This window comes from Temnothorax longispinosus, chromosome 9 (genome assembly GCF_030848805.1).
Source record: "Temnothorax longispinosus isolate EJ_2023e chromosome 9, Tlon_JGU_v1, whole genome shotgun sequence".
NCBI classification, from domain to species: Eukaryota; Metazoa; Arthropoda; class Insecta; order Hymenoptera; family Formicidae; genus Temnothorax; species Temnothorax longispinosus.
This window is the reverse complement of record NC_092366.1, coordinates 18,290,777-18,315,176: the sequence shown is the minus strand read 5'-3', so window position 1 is coordinate 18,315,176 and position 24,400 is coordinate 18,290,777. Positions and strand designations below refer to the sequence as shown.

The window sequence follows — 24,400 nt, the reverse complement described above, 5'->3', positions numbered from 1 at the left end:
CAGCGAGAGAAGTTTACCGCGCAACGTTGCCGGCCTTGCCGCGCACGATTTGAAAAGCGGACGTGCAATTTTTATTAAATTATTATCGTAATTATTATCGATATTAGATGCTTTCCTTTTACATCAAAACTCAGATAATTCTCACAATTGTGACGTCGTTCTATCCTTTTTGGCAATTAATGAATAATAAAGACAGAATGACATCACAAGTGAGAATTGTCTGAGTTTTGATGTAAATGGAAAGCAACTATTATAATGATTCAATTTTTAAGCGCAACCAAACGTCGAGAAATGATAATGCACTTTTTTTTCTCCGTATTTAGCAACGTTTCAATTGTATGATGCAAGGATTTGTCAAAAGAGATTTTGTTGTAATCATAAATAGAAACTTAAAATTGACTAAAAATGTCAATTTTTTTCTTGTATCCAAAAGTCAAGGCGACTTTAATCAAATTCCGATTAATCAATGATTAATTCAAGCAACAAAATTTCTAGTTGTATAATTCGTCATCTCTAATTTTTCTTCTTATGTCAAGTGACAAGAAATTAATAACTCTGTCCATATTAACAAAATAATATGTAATAATATATAAATGAAACACAAAATGTACAATATTTTTAATATCAATGCATAAATATACATAAATTATATACATAAATATCAATGCATAAATTTACGAATACTGTAAAATTTTTCGTGATTTCTCGACATGGGGCCCGAGAGACACGTGTACGTACCTGTCAATGCGTTTTGCGGCCAGCGCTGTGCGATCAAAACGAAAATGGTGGTCGACATGGAGCTGCAGGAAGCTAAGGATCACGTTCTTCAACTGATGAAGGAGAAAGACAAGATTGAGTCTGATCTACGAGCGCTAAAGGAGGTCTTAGACTCCGTATGTATCGTATACTTATTTTTACACCGTGGCAGAGCAAGAGTGACGTTTCCGCCATGTGTGTGGAATACCGCGGAGCTCGCGTCTCGGAGCATGATCTGTCAGATTTTTCAAAGCTTCGCACTACACTCTTGGCGTAATTGCAGAATCACATCGGGATGGACGAGCCGCTGGTGGACTCCGAGGGATATCCCAGGCAGGACATCAACGTTTATCAAGTGAGACACACGAGGCACAAAATAATATGTGCGTAAATACATATCTTAATAATACGAAACTAAACAACGCAGTAACGCACACCTCTGTGTGCACGTATTTAAATAATATTGTGTTGTCGTACAGGCCTTAGGAACGATCACAAAGACGTGATGAAGAAGATAGAGGAGGGGTTGCACAGAGTTCACGCTCTAGGGGGAGCGAGTAAAGCTGAAGAGTCAATAGCCGATATACCTGATAGTCAGGAGACAGAAGGGCTGGAGCCTTTCCTCAGGGTGAATTTAGTTTCACCTGGTTCGCCAGCGGAGACTGCGGTAAGCGTTAGCCTCGTGCTTTTGCAATTCAACAATTTATCTAATTCCAATTGAATCTACTTATCATAACGTATCTATTTGCCAAAATGATTCTGTTATCATATGCTTAATCAGGCACGAGAAATAAGAGCTGTTTCCGTTTATTCTTTCAGGGCATCCAAGTCGAAGACCTAATATTGGAATTTGGATCTGTTCATTGCCGAAATTTCAAATCTTTAATTGACATTGGAAAGCTGGTGGAAAACAGCAGATATAAGACGGTCAACGTTAAGATCAAACGTGGGTCGAATACTATTGTTCTGTCGCTAATCCCGCGTCCTTGGGTTGGCAAAGGCCTTCTAGGTTGCAACGTGATACCTGTAGAAGTAGTTGAGAGATAAGATTCTGTCGGAGAGAAACATGTAACTATTTTTATAGCCCATAAACTACTTTTATGCATACCTTCCTTAACTAATAATAATAAATGTATCTTTATAAGTTATTACTTCTAATATATTTGCATCATTTTATTAAAAGTCTTTTAATTTAAATTGAAATTTTTTATATTCATGACACAGTTATTGACTCTCACAAATAAAAATAGAATAAAATAACTAGAATTAGGATACATTTTCCAGGCGTTACGCTTTTATAACAGACACGCATTTAAAATATTTTTGTAATAATTTTCGTCTTGATTGCACTTGTTGCATCTCTGGTATGTAAAACAAAGTGCATATTTAAATTTTAGAGACAGAAGAAAAACGAGATACGTTATATACGTCTCAAATACGATTTTTCATTGGCTAGATGTAATTTTTAAATCATCCGACAATAAAATCAGACATAATGACAATAAAATCAATACTGATCAATACGAATAGCGTCCTAGATGTCACTATAGTAGCTCGCGACTCGCGACACGTGCGATCGCAAATTGCCAACGCGTATTGTCCAACAAAGTTCCGCTGCGAGTCCCAGGAAGTTTCTCGCTTAATTTTTTCGCGGAAGTAGAATGACGTCAGGAACGACCGATGACTGATGGTGAATGGTGATGACGCATCGATATCGATCAGATCGTACTCTGACAATCGTCGAGCACTCGGAGAACGGAAAGCAGAGCTCAGGAGAGCTGGCTTTACGCAAAATTATGAAACGATTGCGCAGCGGTCGTGCGCCCTCGAAAACGAGTCGAGGGCGCATGAATAAGCGTTTCTCGCTCGCCGCGCGATGACAGAAATGATAAAAATCTGCCTCATGTCGGCCGCCGCGATGCGCGACCGTGCGATCTCGCTCACGCGGGCTCGCGGTCGCCGCGAGCGAAGGAAACCGCGCCGGCGATTGCATCACCTCGGCAATTATGGTGATCGGCGAAATTAACGGTGCGGCGCGATTCGTCCTGCGTGCGCATCAGGTAAACGGCGGCCACCCGTCTGACCCGTCTGCCTGGCGGGATGACGACATAACCTTCCGACTTTCCCGAGATCGAGTTGTCCGCTCGCGCTCAACGGTGCACCCCAGCTGTGTCGCACATGAGCCAGATCGCCCACGCGAATCTTCGTGCGACCGCGTCCGGAGTCTGAGAAAGGGAGCACCGACGAGGAAAACATGACGACGAGCGACGCTCAGGTGGAAGAGCGCGCGTTGAATGGCGTCGCCGAGGACGAGGACGTCGTGACGCCGTGGACGGTCGCGAGCGTCAACGATTCCGGGATCGATTATGACAAGTTGATTAGTAAGTCGCCACTTCTTGCGGGAAGCATTCATAATTTGTGATGTCAAACTATTGTCCTTGCAGGCGTACGAAAGGTTTACGCGAAGAACGGATATTTAACTTTCCAGAATTTTGTAGGTTATATTCTTGACAAAAGAGCCGAGTGGAGCGTGTGCTTATAAATCATTTGTACTCTGAGCTTGTCTCCTTGCAGGTAGCCAATGTATTCTTTTTCTTGCAGAGAGATTTGGAAGTTCGAAGATAGACGACGAGCTGTTAACTAGATTCGAAAAGATCACCGGCAAGAAACCGCATCATTTTCTCAGAAGAGGCATATTCTTCTCCCACAGAGACATGCACACCATTCTGAATCTCTACGAGCAGGGAAAGTTCTTTTACCTGTATACGGGCAGAGGACCGAGCACCGACGCGATGCACCTGGGACACCTCATACCTTTCATGTTCTGCAAGTGGTTGCAGGACGTTTTCAACGTTCCGTTGGTCATACAGTTGACGGACGACGAGAAGGCCATATGGAAGAACATAAAGATAGAAGACGCTATTAAACTGGCCTACGCTAATGCTAGAGATATCATTGCCTGTGGTTTCAATCCCGAGAAGACGTTCATCTTTTCCAACCTGGAACATATAGGAAACAATTCGGCGTTTTATCAGAACATGATCAGGATACAGAGATGCGTCACGTTCAATCAAGTAAAGGGCATTTTCGGCTTCGGCGATAGTGATCCAATCGCGAAGATCGCGTTTCCGCCGACGCAGGCGGCGCCGGCCATCTCCGGCTCGTTTCCCTTTATCTTCAAGGACGCTAAGATACCGTGCCTGATACCGTGCGCGATCGATCAGGATCCGTACTTCCGTATGACGAGGGACGTGGCGCCCAGACTGGGTTATCCCAAACCGGCTTTGTTGCACGCGACCTTCTTCCCGGCGTTGCAGGGCTCGAAGACGAAGATGTCGGCGAGCGACAACAGCACGGCGATATTCCTCACGGACACTCCCAAGCTGATCAAGAACAAGGTCAACAAGCACGCGTTCTCGGGCGGTCAGGCCACCGTGGAGGAGCACAGGCAGCTCGGCGGAAACTGCGAGGTGGACATATCTTATCAGTGGCTGCGATTCTTCCTGGAAGACGACGAACGATTGGAACAGATCAGAAAAGTCAGTCTCGTGCCAATTGCTTCGATTCTTGCTCTCGATCTCTAGGGAGACGTACAAATGACCTTTTTTTTTTTATTTTTCAGGGCTATACCAGCGGAGAGATTTTAACGGGTGAGCTGAAGAAGGAGCTGATCGACGTGTTGCAGCGATTGGTCGCTGCGCACCAGGAGGCGAAGAGTAAAGTGACGGATGAAGTAATCAAGCGGTTCATGATGCCCAGGGACCTCGGCTTCGTCTCGAAAACGAAGTAACCGTTTAGCAAGCACGCGCCGAATTACGCGAAACATTGTTTCCTGGATATCTCCCATTTCTGCTGGAGCTATCTCTATTTAGACCTATTTATTGCAAGACACGCGCCGCAACTACAGAACACATTTTATGATCTTTTCCAAGCACCGCCTTTGTTGGAGGATTAAATTAATTTTTCTATCGATCCGACTTGGTTATTAAAAGGCGATCCCGCATCCTTGTTGAAAAATCCAGAAATTTTCCATCGTCGACTTCGTAAACGGTTTTTTCAGTCGCACGGCGAGATTATAATACGAAGATAAAAAGGCTTTGACTTGGACTGATTGTGAATCTCGATTCACTTGATCAGCGATTAATTTAACTGGCAGAATTGCCAGCGCTGCAAAACGTTCAACTATACGATTGTTTCTCCCTATGTATTAAGTAACGCAGGAACAGGCCTGGAGGGTTTGGAATTGTTAAACCTTAGTATCGAAAAAATCAAGCTTATGTTACAATAATTCTAATGTGTGGTTCTTTCGTTCTTTAAATGTTTTTCTAGTTTCTCCTTACTTTTTTCAGATGTTGAGTAAACAAAAATCTATATTGTCCTCAAATACTAATAAATTCTAGAACAATCGAATATATGCAATATGTAATAACCATGACTTTTAATTGGAGCGTAAAAATCATCCCAGATGACCATTTATTAAAAAAAAAATACGCCCCTTTCCAAATTAAACGATAAAAATGTTTAACAAATACAGATATTTATTTGATCAAAGCCGCCCTCGAAGCGGAAGCGAAAAGGAGAATCTCTACGTCGCGATCTCTCCTCTCCGCGCATGCGTCGCGCGGGGGGAAACTTCTGAATCGCGTGGATTCGAACGGCTGCCGTTTACGTTCCACTTTCTCACAATTATTCGAAACTGGGTCGTGCGATAGAGGTATATACCCACACCTCTCGGGTGCATATACGTCGCGCGTGCATCCTCGCGCGCGCTAGGGGATCAATGAAGCCGATCGCCTCAATCGGCGCGGCGGCGCGACGGCGGGCGGCGGTCCGTGCTTATGGACACTTATAGATAGGATCTCGTGTAAGAGAGGCGGACAAACGCTCGCCGGACAAACGCGGATTAATGGAGTGCATCTGGCCGTGATAACGCGTAATCCAATGACCCGTTGACGTTCTCAGCCGTAGCGGAATTCCCATCGGCTATTAAGCCGATCAATAAACCGATCCTGGGATATACAAATAATACTCCGGGGACGGGGGAACGGGACGGTGCGAACGGGGGAAACGCGCGATCCGCCGAATTGATCACGCGGGGGTATACGAGTCGGTCGCGTGACGCGACCGGCCAATTAACGTCGCAAGTAATTATCGGTGACTGCGCGAGATCTATCGGCCGCGAAATCGCGCTCGTAACGCTCGTTTCGCGCGACACCTCGCCGGAGTTAATTCCAGTGCCTCGCGCGCGCGCGTGCGAGAGAGAGAGGAAGAGAGAGAAACAAAAGGAAGGAGAGAGAAAGAGAGAGAGAGAGAGAGAGGGGGGGGAAGGAGAGCGAGTTAATTTTACCTCGCGCGATGATCCTATAAAACGCGATATCGGCCGGGCGCGAACGGAAATCGCGCGGCGCCGATTGGCCGGCGGTGACGACGGCGCGCGGGCCGCTATTAATAAACCAGCGCACGCGCGTCCCGCCGAACCGCCGTGTGTATCCGCCATTCATGCGAGGAGTCGATTTCGTTGTTTCTGTGTGTGCAGGCACGAGCAACGACGGCGACGGCACGAGCCAGGCAGCGAGCCAGCCAGGCGCAGCAGCCAGCGAGCGAGAAGTAACGAGTACGTGGTGCAACGGTGATAAGTTCGCGCGCGGCCCCACGAAAATACGATGCGAGCGCATTAACTCCGCGAATACGCTGCGATATACCACGCAGTGGCAGCGGCGGCGGCGGCGGCGGCGGGAGCGGGAGCGACGGTGACGACGGCGACGGCGACGGCGGCTAGCAGCAGCGGCGACAGCGACGGCCGACGGCAGTTTGTCGGAGCACGCTTCCCGTTTAGTACCTGAAACGACGATGATCCTTGGTCACGGTCCGCCGACGTAAGTTCTCCGCTTCGTACGCTCGGCAGCCGCGCGAGCAGGAGCCGTGCGTGCGCGCGTGCATGCGTGTGAGCGAGCGAGCAAACTATTTTAGTCGCGAAAATTCGCCGCTGCCAAATAAGAGGTTCCTCGCGCGCGCGTCGTCGCCGTCGCCGTCGTCGTCGTCGTCGTCGTCGTCGTCGGGCAACGGGAGCGCGCGGGGCCATCGCCGCTCGCTCGCGTTATCCGTCGCGTTATCCGCCGCGCGGGACGATATCACGCAGAAAGAACACTGTTAATGACGAGAATACTCGACGGCATATATCGCTTCTTCGCGCGCGGCCACGCGTGGCGTAAGCGATGGATTTACTCACGCCGGGCGATAACGCGCGCGCTGCCAAAACGCCGCTCGATACGCGGGCTCCAGTCGCGTCGTTGACGTTCCCGTAACGTCGTTCGTCCTCACCTCGGCCTTTGTCATTTGAACCCTCGCGTACGACAAGTAGCTTGCTCGACCGGCTCGACCCGCGTTATCGACGCCCTGTCGTCACCGTGTCAAACGATTGGCGTTCAAATTCCATCTCGTAGAATCCGTTCGCTTCAACATTGGCCAACATTGACGAAACAATAGTGCGGAGCGAAAAATTCTGTTGTAATATAGTAAGGCTTTTGATTTTAGGTAAGAGTGAGACAAGTGGCATTTTGCGGATCGGTAGGAATGATGCTAATCAAATAATAGAGCGAGGAACAAATTAATCAGCTGGTACAATAAATATTCGACGAGTAATATGGGAGCGTTTTTGGATACTCCGAAGACAGAGAAGTGCAACGAGCATGGCACGGGCAACGGTTTGCGGTACGGCGTCGCCAGCATGCAGGGCTGGCGAATGGAGATGGAAGACGCTCACCGAGCCATTCCCTGCTTGGAGGGTGGCCTCTCGGATTGGAGCTACTTCGCGGTGTTTGACGGGCATGCGGGTGCGCTGGTATCGGCGCACAGTGCGGAACACTTATTAGAATGTATAATGCAGACGCAGGAGTTTAAGGCCGAGGATGTTATCAAAGGGATCCACTCCGGATTCCTCAGACTCGACGACGAGATGAGAGATTTGCCCGAGATGAGCGCCGGCACAGACAAGTCCGGCTCCACGGCGGTGTGTGCATTTATATCACCCAAAAATATTTATATCGCCAACTGCGGCGACTCTCGGGCGGTACTCTGCAGGGCTGGACTTCCAGTCTTCTCGACGCGGGATCACAAGCCCGTCTTACCCGCCGAGAAGGAGAGAATTCAGAACGCGGGCGGTAGCGTAATGATCCAAAGAGTTAACGGATCTTTGGCGGTTTCCCGGGCATTGGGTGATTACGAGTACAAAAATCTGAAAGATCGAGGCCCCTGTGAGCAGTTAGTGTCGCCGGAACCAGAAATATTCGTGCTAGACAGGGACGATGAACACGACGAGTTTCTAGTTTTAGCATGTGATGGCATTTGGGATGTAATGAACAACGAAGATTTATGTAATTTTATACGTTCAAGGCTGCAGCTAACTGATGATTTAGAAGCAGTTACCAATCTGGTTGTAGACACTTGTCTTTATAAGGTATTTCATTGTATTATATATGTATATTTTTTTTTACGTTAGACATGTATCATATGTATTTTTGTGTAAAAAGTACCTTGACTATATCAAAATAGCTATATTTATTTATTTCATGTTTTATATAAAAATATTACAAATATCAGAAATATTTTAAAAATTATTTTTAGTCTATAAAATGATAAAATGATATACTACTTGTGCTGAACCATATTTTTAGTTTTCTTTATGACTATAGTTGTATGGAACAACTGCAAAAGACTTTTGATAATGATAATTGATATATTTTTATTTTACAAGGATGCACTCACAGATCAATCTAAAATTTTATTACAGGGTAGCAGAGATAATATGAGTATAGTTCTGGTAACGTTTCCGGCTGCACCAAAACCAAATTCTGAAGCTCAGACGCAGGAGGCTGTGCTGGAAATGGCAATTGCAAGGAAAATTAAAGGTTCTTTAACTTTTCCATATTTTAATTCATTATATTCTTTATGTTGTTGCATTAATTCAAGATCACGATGCCACTTACATCACGAAAATGACATAGTAAATTAATGTTTGTTGATATAAAATAGATGTAAGATGAGAGATTCTTCCTAATCCATATTTAATAGAAATTTGCACAATTGTGAAGAATTTGATTAGTGCCAAAGCATATAAAAATATATTCTCCATAAAAATATTACTATGAAAGTTGTTATATGAAAAATCTATTTTTAGCAATATAAATTCTTTTATTCTTAGATATTTACAACGCTGCATATACTGCAGCTTAGTGGGGAAAAAAAGAATAGAAAGAGACCAATCATAATAATAGGATGAATGACTTCAGTATATTAGCTTGCAACTGTTTGCATACGGTTACAAGTGGTGTGCATTAAGCAATTAAAAGTTTGATAGAGAAAATAATGGTATTATAATATCGTTAGAACAATGTTGTCGTTGACAAACGTTGATTTATTATTGTGTTATTAGAGGTGATGTGTATCTATATTCTAAAAATTTATAGATATATAAAATTCAAAACAGCAATATTTTCAATGTCGCATAGATGTAATCTAATCTAGTCCGAGATCAAGAGTTTTATTTTCAGAATAATCTTATATTTGCAATCTACATATCACTGTGTGCCACAAGATATAACTAGTCCATTACACACAAAGCAATCTTTTACAAAAGTGATAAAAAAATGTTTTCCAGTGTTTTAATGTGCGTACAGTAATAAAATAACAACTTAAAAACTCTTTAAAATATTTACATTAACTTTAATTGTGATTTGAAAACCAAATGTAAATGCCAAAGCTTGCACAATCTATTGTACAAATTATGTGTAATAATAACCACGAATGTGTGATTTCCCATTTTTTAACGTTGCACTTTGTGGTTAATAAAGTTGATGTCTCGTATGATATATCTGTCACATGAGAAAACATTTATAAACTGTTGATGTCTCATATCGTCCTGTGTGTGCAAAAGCGCATATTTGTTTCACTTCAATGAATTTTATTCACATTGCATCTGTTATATTTTTCAAAATTCTGTATGAGCTCGATACAAAGCTCACTGATTTTCTTATGAAATTAAATTTAGTATAGATGTATATGGTACGTGACAATAGATGCAATAATTCATGTGCTGAAATATATCTGTATTTCCTCAGATCTCACGTTAAAACTGTGTATACCCGACTAATGTAACACATATCTCAAAGATACTAACTTGTGCTATGAGAGGGCTGTTATTAAGAGTATTAAATTATATTGTAATACAATCATGATTGTTTCCTAAATATTAATATTGTTATAAAAGTGCGTAAGTTACAAAGCTTTAAAGATACGAGTACAATCTTAATGTATAGTAATACAAAAATATTATAAAAATAACCCATATATAAGAAAAGTATATATATTTATAATATTATTCCATGAGAAAAATATTTTATAGTAATTTTAGCCAACTCTATATATGATTTATTAAAAATGTTGCATTAATGCTATATTTATTAAGCATAAAAAGGGCATAAAATTTTGAAATTTCATAATGAGTCATCTTATTCGGTCGAAAATGAGTTTGTTTTTCTGTTTTCCCGGCAATATTAGAATAGAAGAACGATTTTATTAAATTAATCGAAAGAAAATTTACATATGGATTGTACTCTTCAACATCTCGGCACCGTCCATCTGGAAAGGCTCATCGTGAAAACTCACAAACATCTGCGCCCTATTTATGACCAAATTAAATCAATGTGTTTCATATCATTCTCTTAAAGATGAGAGAGAGAGAGAGAGAGAGAGAGAGAGAGAGAGAGAGGGAGAGAGAGAAAGAGAAATTAGTCTAGTATTATAAAATTAGTACATATTATTTCGTCATGTAATGACAGAAGTTATCAATAAATATTTTGCGAAATTGTTGCTGAAAGATGTGTTCCACCCTTGGAGTTGATAAATTAACCTAAAGCTAAATCTCTAAGTAGAAACTATATATATATGAAAGAAAGTTGTTCCTCTTGTTTATGTTTGTTCCTCTTAAAGTTCATCTAAACATAAGGTAGGTGCAAATTTTCTTACGAGACTCTAACATTGTCTATTATATACTTTCGATATCAACTTAAATAGCAATGCATTTCTTATGGAGGAACATTGCAACAGATTTTATTTTCTTTTTTTTTCCCATAAACTAATATCCGAAGGATATACAATTCCAGAGGTGGACAATCATATGTTGAAAGATCGACTAAAATGTATCTACTTAAGACAAGAGTATGTTTCCATAAGAAATGTAATGTACAATCTACTCTTCCAGTCCTAAGTAGATGCATGTACACAATTGTATTGTATGTGCGTGCGTGTGTGTTTTGATATTTGCTAATTATTTTACATTTGCTAATAATATTCCTGCAAGCATCTTGACAAACCGCATGTGAAAAAAATCATTGTATTATTGGTATTATTATAAATTGACATGTACAAGCATAGTTTATATTTTTCCAAGCAGATTATCAGATTTTTATTTTTATTTTAAAATTATTTATTGTTAATAGAGAGGAATATATATGGAAATATACACTTATATATAATTACACATGAATGCGTAAAATGACAGTGGTTCTAAAAAGCAAATAATCGCTATCATTACATTTATGTAAAATTTGAATTCTAAATATTGAGTCATATTAAGCACTTTTCATTATGCATATGTTTTGATAGTTGCATTTAGAATTGCACACATAATCTAAGAAAAACACATAATTAGTTACTATATTATTTATAAATTAAAATTTAATATAACTTTCTAATAATAGATATGAGTTACCTTAATATTTTTCTTCTGTATTTGTAGAAATAATCGCCCAAGAGGAGGATAAGAGTGAATTTGACTACCTAAAAATGCTTGAACTTCTTAGAGGAAGCGACCAAGATTTTCCTTACCTGCCTCCTGGTGGTGGTCTTCACGCAAAGTAAGTTTAGTAATATCAAAATACAATTTTTAGAAATCATATATAGTCACACTGTTAAATACTTATATAAAAATTCTTAGTAACAAGTTTTTTTTTAAATTTTAAATATTTTTTGTTTTACTGGCAGTCATTGTTAAAAGGGTTAGTTTCTGTACAGCTGAATATTACATAATTTTGATATGAGAAAGATGAATCATACTTACGTAACATGTACACACACACACACACACACACAAATATATATATATATATATATACACATACATAATTGGTTTGAAGAAGATATTTTAGAATATATTTAGCATATTTAGTTATATTTGCCAATAGAAACTGAGAATAAACTTTTTACTATCTCCGTGGTGAGTTCACGGTAATGTTAACGTTGCTACTACCAAATACAACCGAATCGACAGTCTTCTACCAATTTTGAATTTGGCTAGATTCCAGAATATAATTAGATCTGTCGTGAGAGCCCAATAATTTTATACTTGACCTTCTCCAAATGCACCTGAATGTACTTGCTCTCTCGGAGATTTTATAATGTACAATGACCATATTTATCTTTTCCTTTCAGGCAACCTTTCATCGAGAAAATGTTTCGAGAAATGTGTCCCAGCAAAGCGCATTCTGTAAGTGTTGGATACATCCCTTTGACATAACTAACCCTCGATCGTTTTCTAAACTGCATCAAATGTACAATTATATAATAATAAGACATGTTCCATATTCATATAAAGATGCAGATTTACCGTGGAAACATTTATTTGAATAGTAATCCCTAATGTAAGGAAATCCTATCAGTGTTAAAGAAAAATTACGATGTTGTACTATAAACTGGTGAGTCTTGACAGAACTAAGTTTCGTAAGTCTCGTAAAGCATATAATTAGTAGACTTCTACAAAGTGACCCACGATTGGCACAACGTAAATTAGTGCGTAAATTAATTAAATATTATGCAGTATAAATTAATTAAATATTACGTACTTTTGTAAGTGTTTCTATTCATCTATCTATACTATTTGTTTAAAAACTCAAGCTATGCAAAAGTTTCCTTATCCATCGTAACTTTAGTAATCGCAACAGCCATTGAAACATTATCCGGGATTATGAATCTATCTAAGGAATATATTACTCTTAAAATATCACAAGATTTATTTTAGAAATATGGCTGAAACTTAAGCGCTGTATCGATAATGAACATATTTACTTAACTAAGTTCCACTATTTTGTGCAAATTATTAATTTGCAGATTAAGCCAGTTAATAATTTTAAATGGAATAATAGTACAAGTGAAATATCAATTACAAAGGGACTAAGGATAATTAAAAATATTTACTTTTATTTTTAATTTTAACACGCACTCCTATTATTTTGAACAATATTTTACTTAGAATATGAGAAAGTCGAACAAATGAAATGCTTTATATGCAGATATAAGAAAACATTTTTACAATTGATGGCATATTTCAGGAGAAAATGTAAAGCAGATTGTGTTACATGGTTTACAAGTAATCCCAATTAATTTATGGACTTTTGTCACCATTGAATTATTTTTTATAATTATCACTATTGTTGGATTTTATAAATTTCTTTTTCATTCAGGGAAGAAAAAAATGTTTATATTACAGTTATTATATAAGCAGAGGGTTAAACAGATGTTACACTAAAAATTAGATATACAAGCTGGAATAAAAATGGAAAAAACTAGATAATATAAAAACTAATCAAGGTGTAAGGTTTAATATAAATATGTAAAAAAAATGTAGAGAGCATAATATGTTATTATGTACGCATTTATTTGGAGATACTTAAAAAAAATGATGTTTTTAAATATTTAATTACTGTGAAATTTGCACAACAGAGTATACATTTTATATCGCTTGTATGGCTCTTTTACACGCGAACAGGATTTAACGTTACTTTTATCAAGAATGTATTTTCCTCAAAACTGTAAAAAAATTTCTGTATTACAATACATACGTGATACATTATGAAGCGAGATTTTCATGGAACTCAATAAGAATTCAGTAGAAAATTTCTGTCATACCCTCTTGCCATGTTGATAAAAAAATGCATAATATTGCGATATACAATTATATATTTTTGTAGATCTAGGAAAAATTAGCGCTCAGAATATATATATATCTTCTTCGATCGGTATTTCCTACTCTTCATTTATAATTAGTTTTCGATGTTTATGGAATTATCAGTCCAATGTACTTCATAAACACAGAAACTTTTTACAGGAGAAGAGTAGGAAGAAAACTGATTGTTTAGTTTTAAAATTATCAGTCCTGTATATATACACACAGAAGAGTTATCTGAGAAACAGTGTACCGATATTTTCGTCAAGTAATTTTAAAGATGAGAATACACTTATAACACACTTAACAAGGAGGCCTTGAGTTTAGTTTCCCATAATGTTATTTCATAAATTTTATATTCAACTTTATATTTGTCTACCCAATCATAATAGATTAAACTGTTGTATTTAATGTATATTTGGAGATAGGGTAAATATATTATTAAATATGCAATTCAAACATATTGTATGCAATTTAATCAACAGTGTTAGAATAAAACATTTACCACCAATATATATATAAATACATAAATCAGCTTTATGAATAATGGAATAACGCATATCAAGCATTAACTCATTTATCTTTAACTTTTGTAATCATTTTCCACGCATATAAAAACGCATCTTTTAGGGCAAAAGTGGAAACTATATATCAAGGCCATCCTCGTGCATACGCGATGGAGTATACATGTACCAAAGTATAATTACCGTTTCTGGTTATAAAAAGGAATGTCCCGAAATTAACAAAGTTAACACGCAATCTATTACCCTTTTTTTTAAGTAATATAGTAGAAATAAAAATATATAAATCTTATACAGAGAACGGATTAACCCTCTATTTTTACTAACGATGTCTCATTAAATGGAAATGTGAAGATACTATAAATATATTTCGCTGGTACTTCAAACTTTTTCTTTCAAATTTAATCAATAGGACGCGAAAGTTCATGACATTCCGCGATGATGTTTTCTCAGATGGACAATGCTAAGATGTGCATGGAGGTGATACAATAATATATAATCATTTTCACAGAATCTGAGCAAGACCTTCCTTCCACTATTATTAGTTAAGAAATAATCTTGGATTGTCCGAGCAAGAATGGCTCACCATGAAAACTTCATGAATTTTCGCGGTCTATTAATCACTAATATCATTTCTTAATTTTATTAACAAAAACTACACGAAGTATTAGATTTTCACAAGATTGTGAATTGCAGAATAAACATATTACAGATATACGTGAAGCTTTATAATTTTCTGAAGTGATTGAAGTCTGGTTAGAAACATTATAGAGAGTGTATCTAGACTACGAATTTATAAAGATAGTTTGATAGCTGAATATCCTTTTACTAAGCTTTCGTGCCTCATCTAGTGACAATGATATAACGCCCATATTAATGGTATGTGTTTTCACCTCGTTGCAAACAATCTATATAACTGTAGAGACATGCTTTTTAATGAAAAATTAAATATTTGGTGGCATAACACATAATCTTAATTTGATAGTAATTTACAAACACTACTGATCATTTATTGTTAATGCATGTCACTTATTTCATAAAAATTTGAGTTCGAATTTTAACATGTGGATGGATTACACCATCTTTCTGTAGTAAATTTCTGTAATGACTTTTTTTAACATATAGTCCTATTCTGTATATTGAATATAATTCACATTATTAAGTCGAACATTTCATAAAATTTGAAAGAGAAGCAATTATATGAAAGAGCAATGTTTTTCAAACATTTCAATATTTGCATTCTTTTTTAATATTTCAATATTTGTGTGTATTCTACATCAGAACCGAATGTTAAGACAAAAAAATTATGTAAAATATATGCTTTCAGGAAAACAAAAAAAGTAGTATTTTATTAATATTATGTTATGTAAAATTATGTATCAGTTAAGTTCAATTTGCATAATTGTAGTGAAGAGATAACTATTATACTGCATTTATTTCTTTTTGTGATCTTTTAATTGTTTTAAATGTTATTCACAATATTAATTATAGGATTATAGAAAATTTGCAATCACTAATTTTATCATTGGGGAATTGTTGTAATGTCGTATATGTATCTTTATTACAATCATTTTAGATCCTAATTATGTTTAATTCTTTCAATTTCTTAAAAAACAAAAATTAGCATTAAATAAACAGCTTTCATGCAATATTCACTTATTAAATCAGTGCTTCACGAATGCTAGATGATCTATGGCACTTGAGAGATCCTTTCTTTTAAATATCAGTGTCATGTTTTTTTCTGATGAATCAAATCTTGTACAATTGTTGTTTCCGTAGGAAGAAATTACATTAAACAAACATTTGTTTAATTTTATTTCAATTTTTGATGAATTTGGAAAGAATGAACGTTTGTACAACACTAATCTATCACAAATAACTCTTTATTCTTGTTAAGTCTTTTCAGCCCTTCCTAATTCTTCTGTTAAGCCAGAGCACAAGTCTGCCAGGGATACACAGATCCCCACTGACCAAGCTTAATAACAGCTGTTAAAATTTTGATACATCACAGCTTCTACTTGATCTTTTTTTTTCTAATTTAATTGTAAGAGAAAATCATAAAAGAAATCATGTATATTGTTGTTTTCAAGATGGAAACATTAGAATTAACACACATTTTTATGCGGCGTTTGAAGTATACAGACAGAGTTAAGGAAACAGAAAAGGAAGCTAAGATCTTACAATAAGCGCCTGTCGTATACTGCAAAATTTTTGGCGTTTTAAATGCGGTATGACGCTACTATTTTAGATATATTATTATTGTCGTGTGTAGAGTCGTCGACATGATTGTACAATACCTGTCTATGTTTATTGTACATAATACGCATAATTAAAATGATTTGATGGGAACAAGTCTTTCGTTTTTCGCCATTAATAAGCGTATGTGATTTCTGACGCTTTACCTATTTCCAAGCAATTTGCTAAATATAAAATGTGTCGTTAGCTGCTACATTGCTCCTACAACGAACTTGGATTATTCTGCTCTAATTTTTATTTCAAATAATATGGTTTTGTTTATAGTGTTCAGAAAAGGATAAACATGGTAATAATCGTCTGTTATACAAACAGACGATTACGCTGAAAAAATAAGGTTTGCCTGAATATTCGGCGAAGCTTATTTTTTTACAATAAAAAGTTATGTGTTTTGCACCGTAGTATTATTGTGATTAATTAGAAAACCTTCGTACGATACAGCAGCAGTAAATATGATAAAGTTATCAATTATTACTTCTATCAAAAATAAGAACGTAAAGAATGGAGTGATCCGAGTTTATATGTATATATGTAGGTTTTTCGATAAAAAATTTTGAGTAGATTTTTTTTATATTGATATTACGTTCTTCTTTAGTTAGTAAATACGTTTTTCCTAGAAATATGCTATTGATATTATCAATAATTATGAATCAATAATTATTATTAATAATCGATATGAATATCCGACATCCAATACTTGGTAAAATATTTTCACAAAATTGTGTTTAACACTCTAATATTTACCTTTAGACAATACCACTTTATAATTATCTAGTATTTTTTGCATGATTGAAATGTGTATTATCTTAATATTATTATCCTATAAGAGAAAGCGATATTTTATTTATTTGAAGAACTGCAAAATAGTATGTTAAGAATTTTTAGAAAGAAAACATATAGAATTTCGGTTCTTTAGGTAAATATCCTATTTTTATTTTTTTAAGTATTATTTTCATGATAAGAAGTCACTTGACAAGATTGTAGTTAAAAGTTTATTGTTGTTGCGTTACACTTATAATATAATGAATGGAATCGTGATGTTCTTAATATCTGAAAATGATAAATTAATGAAATTTTAATAATAATCTTCTAATCATCATTAATAATATTCCAATGCATGTAAGTATGTAATTTATTTATTTGGAATATTAAGTATATTATATAGTGGTATTGTTATTAGATTTATATATGTTAATACATCAATATAACAAACTTTGTGAAATTATTAATTAAATATATTCGTATTGCGTAAAAATATAAATATGAAGTTCAAGATTAGATTAATAATTGTAAAGTCAAGTTTCAAATTGGAAGCTAAAAATTAGGAAGCTTAAATATAGATATAGATAACATGATATCAATATCATTATTCTTGTATTGTCTTATGTCTTGTAGATAAAAGAAGTTGTGTACAAATATTTCGTATTTAACATAAAACTGTACACAATTACTTTTATCTACGAGAAATTGTGCAAAATTTTTCATAACATGACAATTTGCCAAATTAGAGGATATTTAATCAATCTTTGAAAGTACTTAATCAAAGGTATATCTGTCCATAAGAAACGAAATAATGTGACTATTAAACCTCTAGAAAAAGATGTGTATGCAAAAATTAAAGTAGTATATAATGATGTGCTTACAGAATTCACAGAGCAGTTAATGTATACAATATGTATACGATTTCATACATGCGAAATTGCAATAGACTGGCCAATCCGAAAGTGGTGAAAATGAGATATCTATCATCAAGAGTCATAATGGAGTACTCTACATGAGCAGAGACTGTGCAGAGTGGTAATTGCATAATGTCAGTTTTTTTTTTAAGTCGTTACTTACGCGTAGTTAAAGGAACACATTGTACAAAGCATTTTCTCTTGTAAGAGTAAAACGGAAAAAGATTGGGAAAATTCTCTTTTAATATATATATCTCAGACATACATTTTTTACTCCTTTTATACATCGAATTATACACGAAACATCTTCACGATATGTGTTTAGTTGTAATAAAATTTTATCAGCCTCAGCAGAGATAATCATAACTTTGAAGTAAAATTATGCTACATAAGTAACTGATAACTATGTAAAAATGTTAAATTATTATAAGATTACTCTTGGTTATTAAATTAGAAATCCAATATATTGCCCATAATGTTAAAAAGGCTATTCTAGGATTTTATATATATATTTCTTTGGATTGATACATGTAAAATTACATTTAGTTTATTTTAATGAAAAAAATGAACATAGCATAATTCACATGTAAACACAATGTATATTATGTAACTGTAGAAAATTGATGTATTCTTCACTTGATATTGCTGTATAATTGTATGCATAACAGGCTTCAAGGCGTAGTTAATTTTTTTATATTATATTTGGTTGTATTGCACTTCTTATGCAATTAAAGCAATTTTATTCGACCCTAAATAAAATAAACCTCTTTGCTTTTTATATGAAAATAGAAACCAATATTTATGTATTTCTTTTTCTATTATACAAGACTTATTTATCTGGCATTTCTTATTCCTTCGATCTGCCTACTAGCGAATTTATTATACTGGTTCAGTAGCATATACATATACATATATAAGAAGGTATGCATTCACTTATATATAAATACAACACTACAAAGATTATTTTTACATGTTTATTCCAAAATATTGAAGATGATACAAAAGATCTAAAATGGTATGGGCATACCGTTATTGATATATTTAAAAAGTATGCGATTTTTCTTATTGATATTACTTAAATATACAGCAATAACAATAAAAAAACAGATCCTAGTTTATTCGAGGTATCACAATGCATCTTTGTTCAGATAAAACATAGCCATTTTACGGTAAGATAAAAACTGTATATTCGCCCATCCACACACGCCCACATACATATGAAATACTTACGCTATTTCATACATTTTATTGTACATTTCCAAAAATGTGATTTAAATTGTTGCGCTTTGTATAATTCAAATTTGCCATTATCTACTCCAACTTAAATATTATCTAATTTAAAATATGTACTGGTAACGCCTGTTTTAATACTACAAACAGCAACCATGTCAAAATAATTACACACATACACACACACACACATACACCAACACACACACACACACATAAACATATATACATACATACATATATATATATATGTATATATGTTATTAAATAAGATATACAATTGTGCTAAATTATATGTAGATTTATGTTTGATAACATTTCAATATTGTAATTTGTGAAAATTTTTTCCTCTCTGTCATATGTTTATAAAACGCTGTAACATTATTCAGAAAATTGGATATGTGCATAAGAAAATTATGCAGCATTGTAATGAATAAGTATCTATTTGTCTACCCACATCTTTTCTCGTGTTTTTATTCTTATAGCGTCTAAAAAAAATATTCGGTTTATAAGAAATTTTAATGTCTGATGATAAATGTTTCACAAAAAGCATTTTCATCATATAATTATGAAATATATTATGTCTACATTTACGTTGACTTCACAATTGTCAACAAATTATTAACTATCTTCACCCTGGTCTTCAAGACATCGGATAACCAGGAATAAGTTACTATTTCTAAAAAATATGAAGTTCAATGCACTGTACAAAAATAAAATAGGATTATTGTAGATTGACTGGACTAAATATTAAAATTTGAAAACCATATTATTAACTATCTATTTTATAGAACTGTGTACTAATTTCTTATGGATGATCATATATTCTACAATGACCACAATACTATTTTTATCAATGCTCTCGTCTTAATATACTTAATATAATCAAATCAGTTAACGTAATGTACTTTACAATACTTTTCCCTTATACTATTAAGTATAAAATGTCTAACAAATCTTATTTTTATACTCTATGGTAAAAAATACACAATAGTCTCTCACATATAATAAATAATGTAATGTACGTATTCTTCACAACCAAAAATTGACCAAAATATTTCAGCACTTATTTTAGCATATCGAATAAATACACTGATTTATTCAATATTATTTAGCAACAAATGCATTATGTTATTGCAATCGAAGATTCTTGTCGCCAACCAAAAAATAGCAAAAAATTAGTTACAATCTTAAGATATGTTCACAAAGACTTTTATACAGATTCTAATACTAATTCTGCATGAAATGAGTCCGGCAATATAAAATATATTAATGATTATTTAATGACATATTTAATAGAGGGAAGGATATCTTACTTGTAGGGATATATGATCGCATGAGCGATGAGCATAGAAAAGGCAGTCATTGCATATTTATATGTTCTACCATAACAAATTCTATATATCGGTATACATCTCTGTGCTAATTAACATACATCTTGTTTTGTAGACCATTAGTATACATTTTAATATATCACAATCTAATTTAATATTTTCGTGTGGTGCAATTGAAATATAAAATGTCCGTAAATTTATTAAACAGCCAGTTTATTAATCCTTCTCTAGTTACTTTAGATTCGAGCTAAGTTAGATATCAGATCTAACGGAATCTGTCACAGCGTATTTGAACTACTTTGAATGTCACGTGTAAGTTAAGAAATTCATATTTACATGTTGATTTCAAATCACGTCCGTTTTCCCCTATGATATACAAATATTATAATAATATAAATATCATTTTTACTTCGAAGCACCTCTTCGGAGTTTCTGTCCTTTGATTTGAAGAATTTGAAATATACAGTGAATATATCTATATCGAAAGAAACTTATTGGTCAAAAGGAAAAAGTTATTTATTAGTCCAACCTCGCCAAATCGAAGCGATACTGGCTGCCGCACTTGTTACCAAGCCACCAGCAACGCTCTGATGCACTTGCATACTAGAAGATTGCTGACTAATCATCGCACCAGAAGTAGGTACTGCCATTTCGGGACAAGCGATACTTGGTACCTACATAATATACCACCATGAATACAAGCACCCGTCAATCATGTTTCCATTGCTCGAGATTCGTTATAGAGAAGCGTATATAACTTACAGAAGTATGACTTACAGCCTCCCATCCCCAACACAGGTCTTCTTCATCGGAAGCTGAATCATCGCTATTTTCCAAATCAGGAACTAATTGATTGTGAAGTTGTGCTATTACAGACGGATCAACTTCCATTGGTCCAATTCTATAACGTACGATACACAGATATGGTTATCATAATTTTGCAAATTCGATTCTATTTATTAAAATCAGTAAAATTCTTGTGAATTACCTTCCGAGATCACTAATTTCAGTATTGAGCAAATGCATCAGGTTTTGTAATGTATGCATGGGATGTAAAACTTCTATTTTCGTATTTTGCGTAAGACACAAATGTAATACATTACTATTTAGCCTTGCTACTTTTCTAGCGAATTTTTGGTCCGACAACTCATTTCCGCAAAACTCTCTGAAAGAACATAAGCGGGATGAAGAAAATATTACAAACAGCTTTGTTCATACATTATAATAACTAAGGTTAATAAAAATAGACAGAAAGAGAAAAACAAAGAATATATCTGCACGTAGCATATATATAACTCTTGATACATACCCGCAAGTAATTTTGTATGGTAGTCTTACATTAATATAATAGGCAAGAACGTTAACCAATTGTGTAGCGTACGTCAAAGCAGCACTGATATTATACGCTGGATTGTGCATCGCATTTTCTTTGTTCGTACCTGGTACTCCATCTTTATTTGCTGCAACTAAATGTAACACGATTATACTTATGTATTAATACGTATAATATCGTTAATCAATATAGGAATAAATACAATTACCCCAAAGAGAATAAGCGCTGTAGTCTCCTGTCGCTGGTAACGTTGGTTCAACTATACAATGATGAATTTCCAAAGAACTTTCTTTCTCGCTAATCCACCTACCCCGTACATATGACGTACCTGATGCATCTGCTAATGCGCTAGTAAGGATATCCGAAGTGGCACTGTCGCTGTCCTCGCTGTTGCACAAACTATAAATAACAACCAAACTATAAATAACAAACTATAATATATTAACAATCTACGAGATCGACATTTTTAGCAATTCTATGTCATTGTGCATGTAATAATATAAGTGAGTAATAATATAAGAATTAGTAATAAGTATTATAATTAAAATGTGTGTGTGTATTCTAATATTAAAATCAATACATTTTATATTTAGAATATCTGTGTGGTTGAAGAGAAAGATTTTTTAGATAAAATCTAATACCTTCTATTTGGTTGGACCTTAGATAAGGGAAAAATATACTGAATCAACTGCTTGGCGGCAGTTCTGATAACTTTCTTTAATTGCTCCCTTTTCCTGTCCACAGCTTCCTTCTGTTTCTCCTGCTTTACTTTCAAGCCATTAACATAACGATGTAATTTCTCTATTCTGTCCTCGTGCCGTGGCACTCGAAAGCCCAACTGATGATTAACATCTTTCAAAACATCCAAACGTTGCTGGCCTACGTGTAAAGAAAAAAAAGATTAAGTAATTAATGGGAGAGAGATAGTTATAGATCAAGTATATTATCACTTGCAGATTTTAAATCTTACCTCTAAAGATACTTTGCTTTGTTTCATTTACTAAAGACTGAAGTAGTCTCACTCTTTCTTTACACGTATTTATATCACAAATCTGAAATTACAGGTTCAAAATGAAATGTTGCATCACTGCAGTAAACATGTTGACCAAGATAATATTTTACTTGCTAATTGCACGATTACATGCATTTGTTCAAATTACGTGATAATTTTCTGTATAACAGCTTTCATTTAACTACATTAAAAAGACGGACTTGTTGGCAGGGAACTTCTTCATGCTCAGGTATTAAAATAAATGTGTATCTATAAAGAATAACGTCCATTGTCTCTTTACATATGGATATCATTACAGCTTTATAAAACGGAAGATAATTATTATTTCTACAGGTACCAGTTTATCCCTTTGCTTGTGCCTCTCGAGAGCCTTCATGCACTTCTCCTCCAGCTGGGCTCTAGCAGCCTTCAGCCGTACCAGCCGCATCTGCTTATCCGCGAACCTAAATAACATCATCGGTAATTATAACTCACAACCACAGCTCGAGCGAGTTGAGCAGTTCCGGAGCAACCTCACTAGACAGCTATAACGTATTCTCAGAAATAACGCGCTCCATGGCCTCGGTCGGATCTTAAAGATGTAAGAAAAAAAAAGAGAAAAAACCAGCGAGCTGCTCCGTTCGCGGAAAATATAAAAGAGAAGATAAACGTGACATCAGACGCACCGTTCGGAGTAGACGGTGTTCGAATGTATAAAATCCCCATTCTGGACGCACTGGCGGCAATAAAAAATCCGACGGCTGTTATGGCACAACGGGCACTTGAGCAGGTTCATGCTCAGGCGACTCGACGCGTCCTCGAGCTCGGACGAGAGCTGGAAGTCCGCGGGCGCGGTGCAGGAGCCGTCGGAGCTACTCGTCGCCATAACCAACAGCAGCGACAGCGACGACAGCGGCAGCAGCAACAGCAGCAGCAGGCAGCAGGCAGCGGTGGCAAGTGCAATGGCAACGGCAGCGGGAAAACGATGGGCCCTCCTCCTCTTCCTCCGACTGGCTTGTGTTGTGTTCTTGTGTTGTGCCTCATCAGCTGATCCGCGACTATTTACTCGCGCCGCCGCGCTGCGCTGCGCCGCGCGCCCTTCTTCTCTACCCCCTCGTCCCGTCGTTCGCTCCAAAAAGTCCAAAGCTGTGTGTCTTTCGCCCTGACGTCACGCGATGATTTCCGACCAATGCCGTTCGATGAGGAAAATGTCGCTTTCTTTCTCCAGATTTATCCTTTAATACTTTCATTACTCTTTTCTTATGGAAGTTCTGTCATTCACATCCTCGAGATTAGGGTCTGTTTGAAT

At 35.8% G+C, this 24,400-nt stretch overlaps 4 protein-coding genes across 8 annotated transcripts; 3 read left to right on the top strand and 1 right to left on the bottom strand.

The window, feature by feature from the left end:
- Positions 1 to 690: 690 nt before the first annotated feature.
- Positions 691 to 1,914, top strand: LOC139819029 (26S proteasome non-ATPase regulatory subunit 9). Its single transcript, XM_071788163.1, has 4 exons — positions 691 to 893; positions 1,040 to 1,139; positions 1,236 to 1,423; positions 1,576 to 1,914. The coding sequence occupies exons 1-4, from the start codon at positions 711 to 713 to the stop codon at positions 1,801 to 1,803; spliced, it is 699 nt and encodes a 232-aa protein (XP_071644264.1). The 5' UTR covers positions 691 to 710; the 3' UTR covers positions 1,804 to 1,914.
- Positions 1,915 to 2,318: 404 nt separating this feature from the next.
- Trprs (Tryptophanyl-tRNA synthetase) lies at positions 2,319 to 4,726 on the top strand. 2 transcript variants are annotated; one of them, XM_071788154.1, is made up of 3 exons: positions 2,319 to 3,137; positions 3,358 to 4,295; positions 4,379 to 4,726. In XM_071788154.1, exons 1-3 carry the CDS (start codon positions 3,011 to 3,013, stop codon positions 4,544 to 4,546), a joined length of 1,233 nt encoding a protein of 410 aa, XP_071644255.1. In that variant the 5' UTR covers positions 2,319 to 3,010; the 3' UTR covers positions 4,547 to 4,726. The 2 variants fall into 2 exon arrangements, with proteins under 2 accessions (XP_071644255.1, XP_071644256.1); XM_071788155.1 differs by having other exon boundaries at positions 3,118 to 3,250.
- A 1,350-nt stretch (positions 4,727 to 6,076) lies between these two features.
- Positions 6,077 to 19,891, top strand: LOC139819027 (protein phosphatase 1A). 4 transcript variants are annotated; one of them, XM_071788161.1, is made up of 6 exons: positions 6,080 to 6,632; positions 7,291 to 8,212; positions 8,546 to 8,663; positions 11,552 to 11,669; positions 12,244 to 12,298; positions 18,173 to 19,891. In XM_071788161.1, exons 2-6 carry the CDS (start codon positions 7,400 to 7,402, stop codon positions 18,188 to 18,190), a joined length of 1,122 nt encoding a protein of 373 aa, XP_071644262.1. In that variant the 5' UTR covers positions 6,080 to 6,632; positions 7,291 to 7,399; the 3' UTR covers positions 18,191 to 19,891. The 4 variants fall into 4 exon arrangements, with proteins under 4 accessions (XP_071644263.1, XP_071644261.1, XP_071644257.1 ...); XM_071788160.1 differs by lacking the exon at positions 18,173 to 19,891 and having other exon boundaries at positions 6,079 to 6,370; positions 12,244 to 16,626; XM_071788156.1 differs by lacking the exon at positions 18,173 to 19,891 and having other exon boundaries at positions 6,079 to 6,632; positions 12,244 to 16,626.
- Positions 19,892 to 20,016: 125 nt separating this feature from the next.
- On the bottom strand, positions 20,017 to 24,377 carry Atg14 (autophagy related protein 14). The gene is made up of 9 exons (XM_071788152.1): positions 23,778 to 24,377; positions 23,450 to 23,555; positions 23,071 to 23,152; positions 22,742 to 22,979; positions 22,309 to 22,499; positions 22,077 to 22,233; positions 21,756 to 21,932; positions 21,530 to 21,668; positions 20,017 to 21,441 (listed from the first exon to the last, which is right to left on the bottom strand). Exons 1-9 carry the CDS (start codon positions 23,975 to 23,977, stop codon positions 21,280 to 21,282), a joined length of 1,452 nt encoding a protein of 483 aa, XP_071644253.1. The 5' UTR covers positions 23,978 to 24,377; the 3' UTR covers positions 20,017 to 21,279.
- Positions 24,378 to 24,400: the final 23 nt, after the last annotated feature.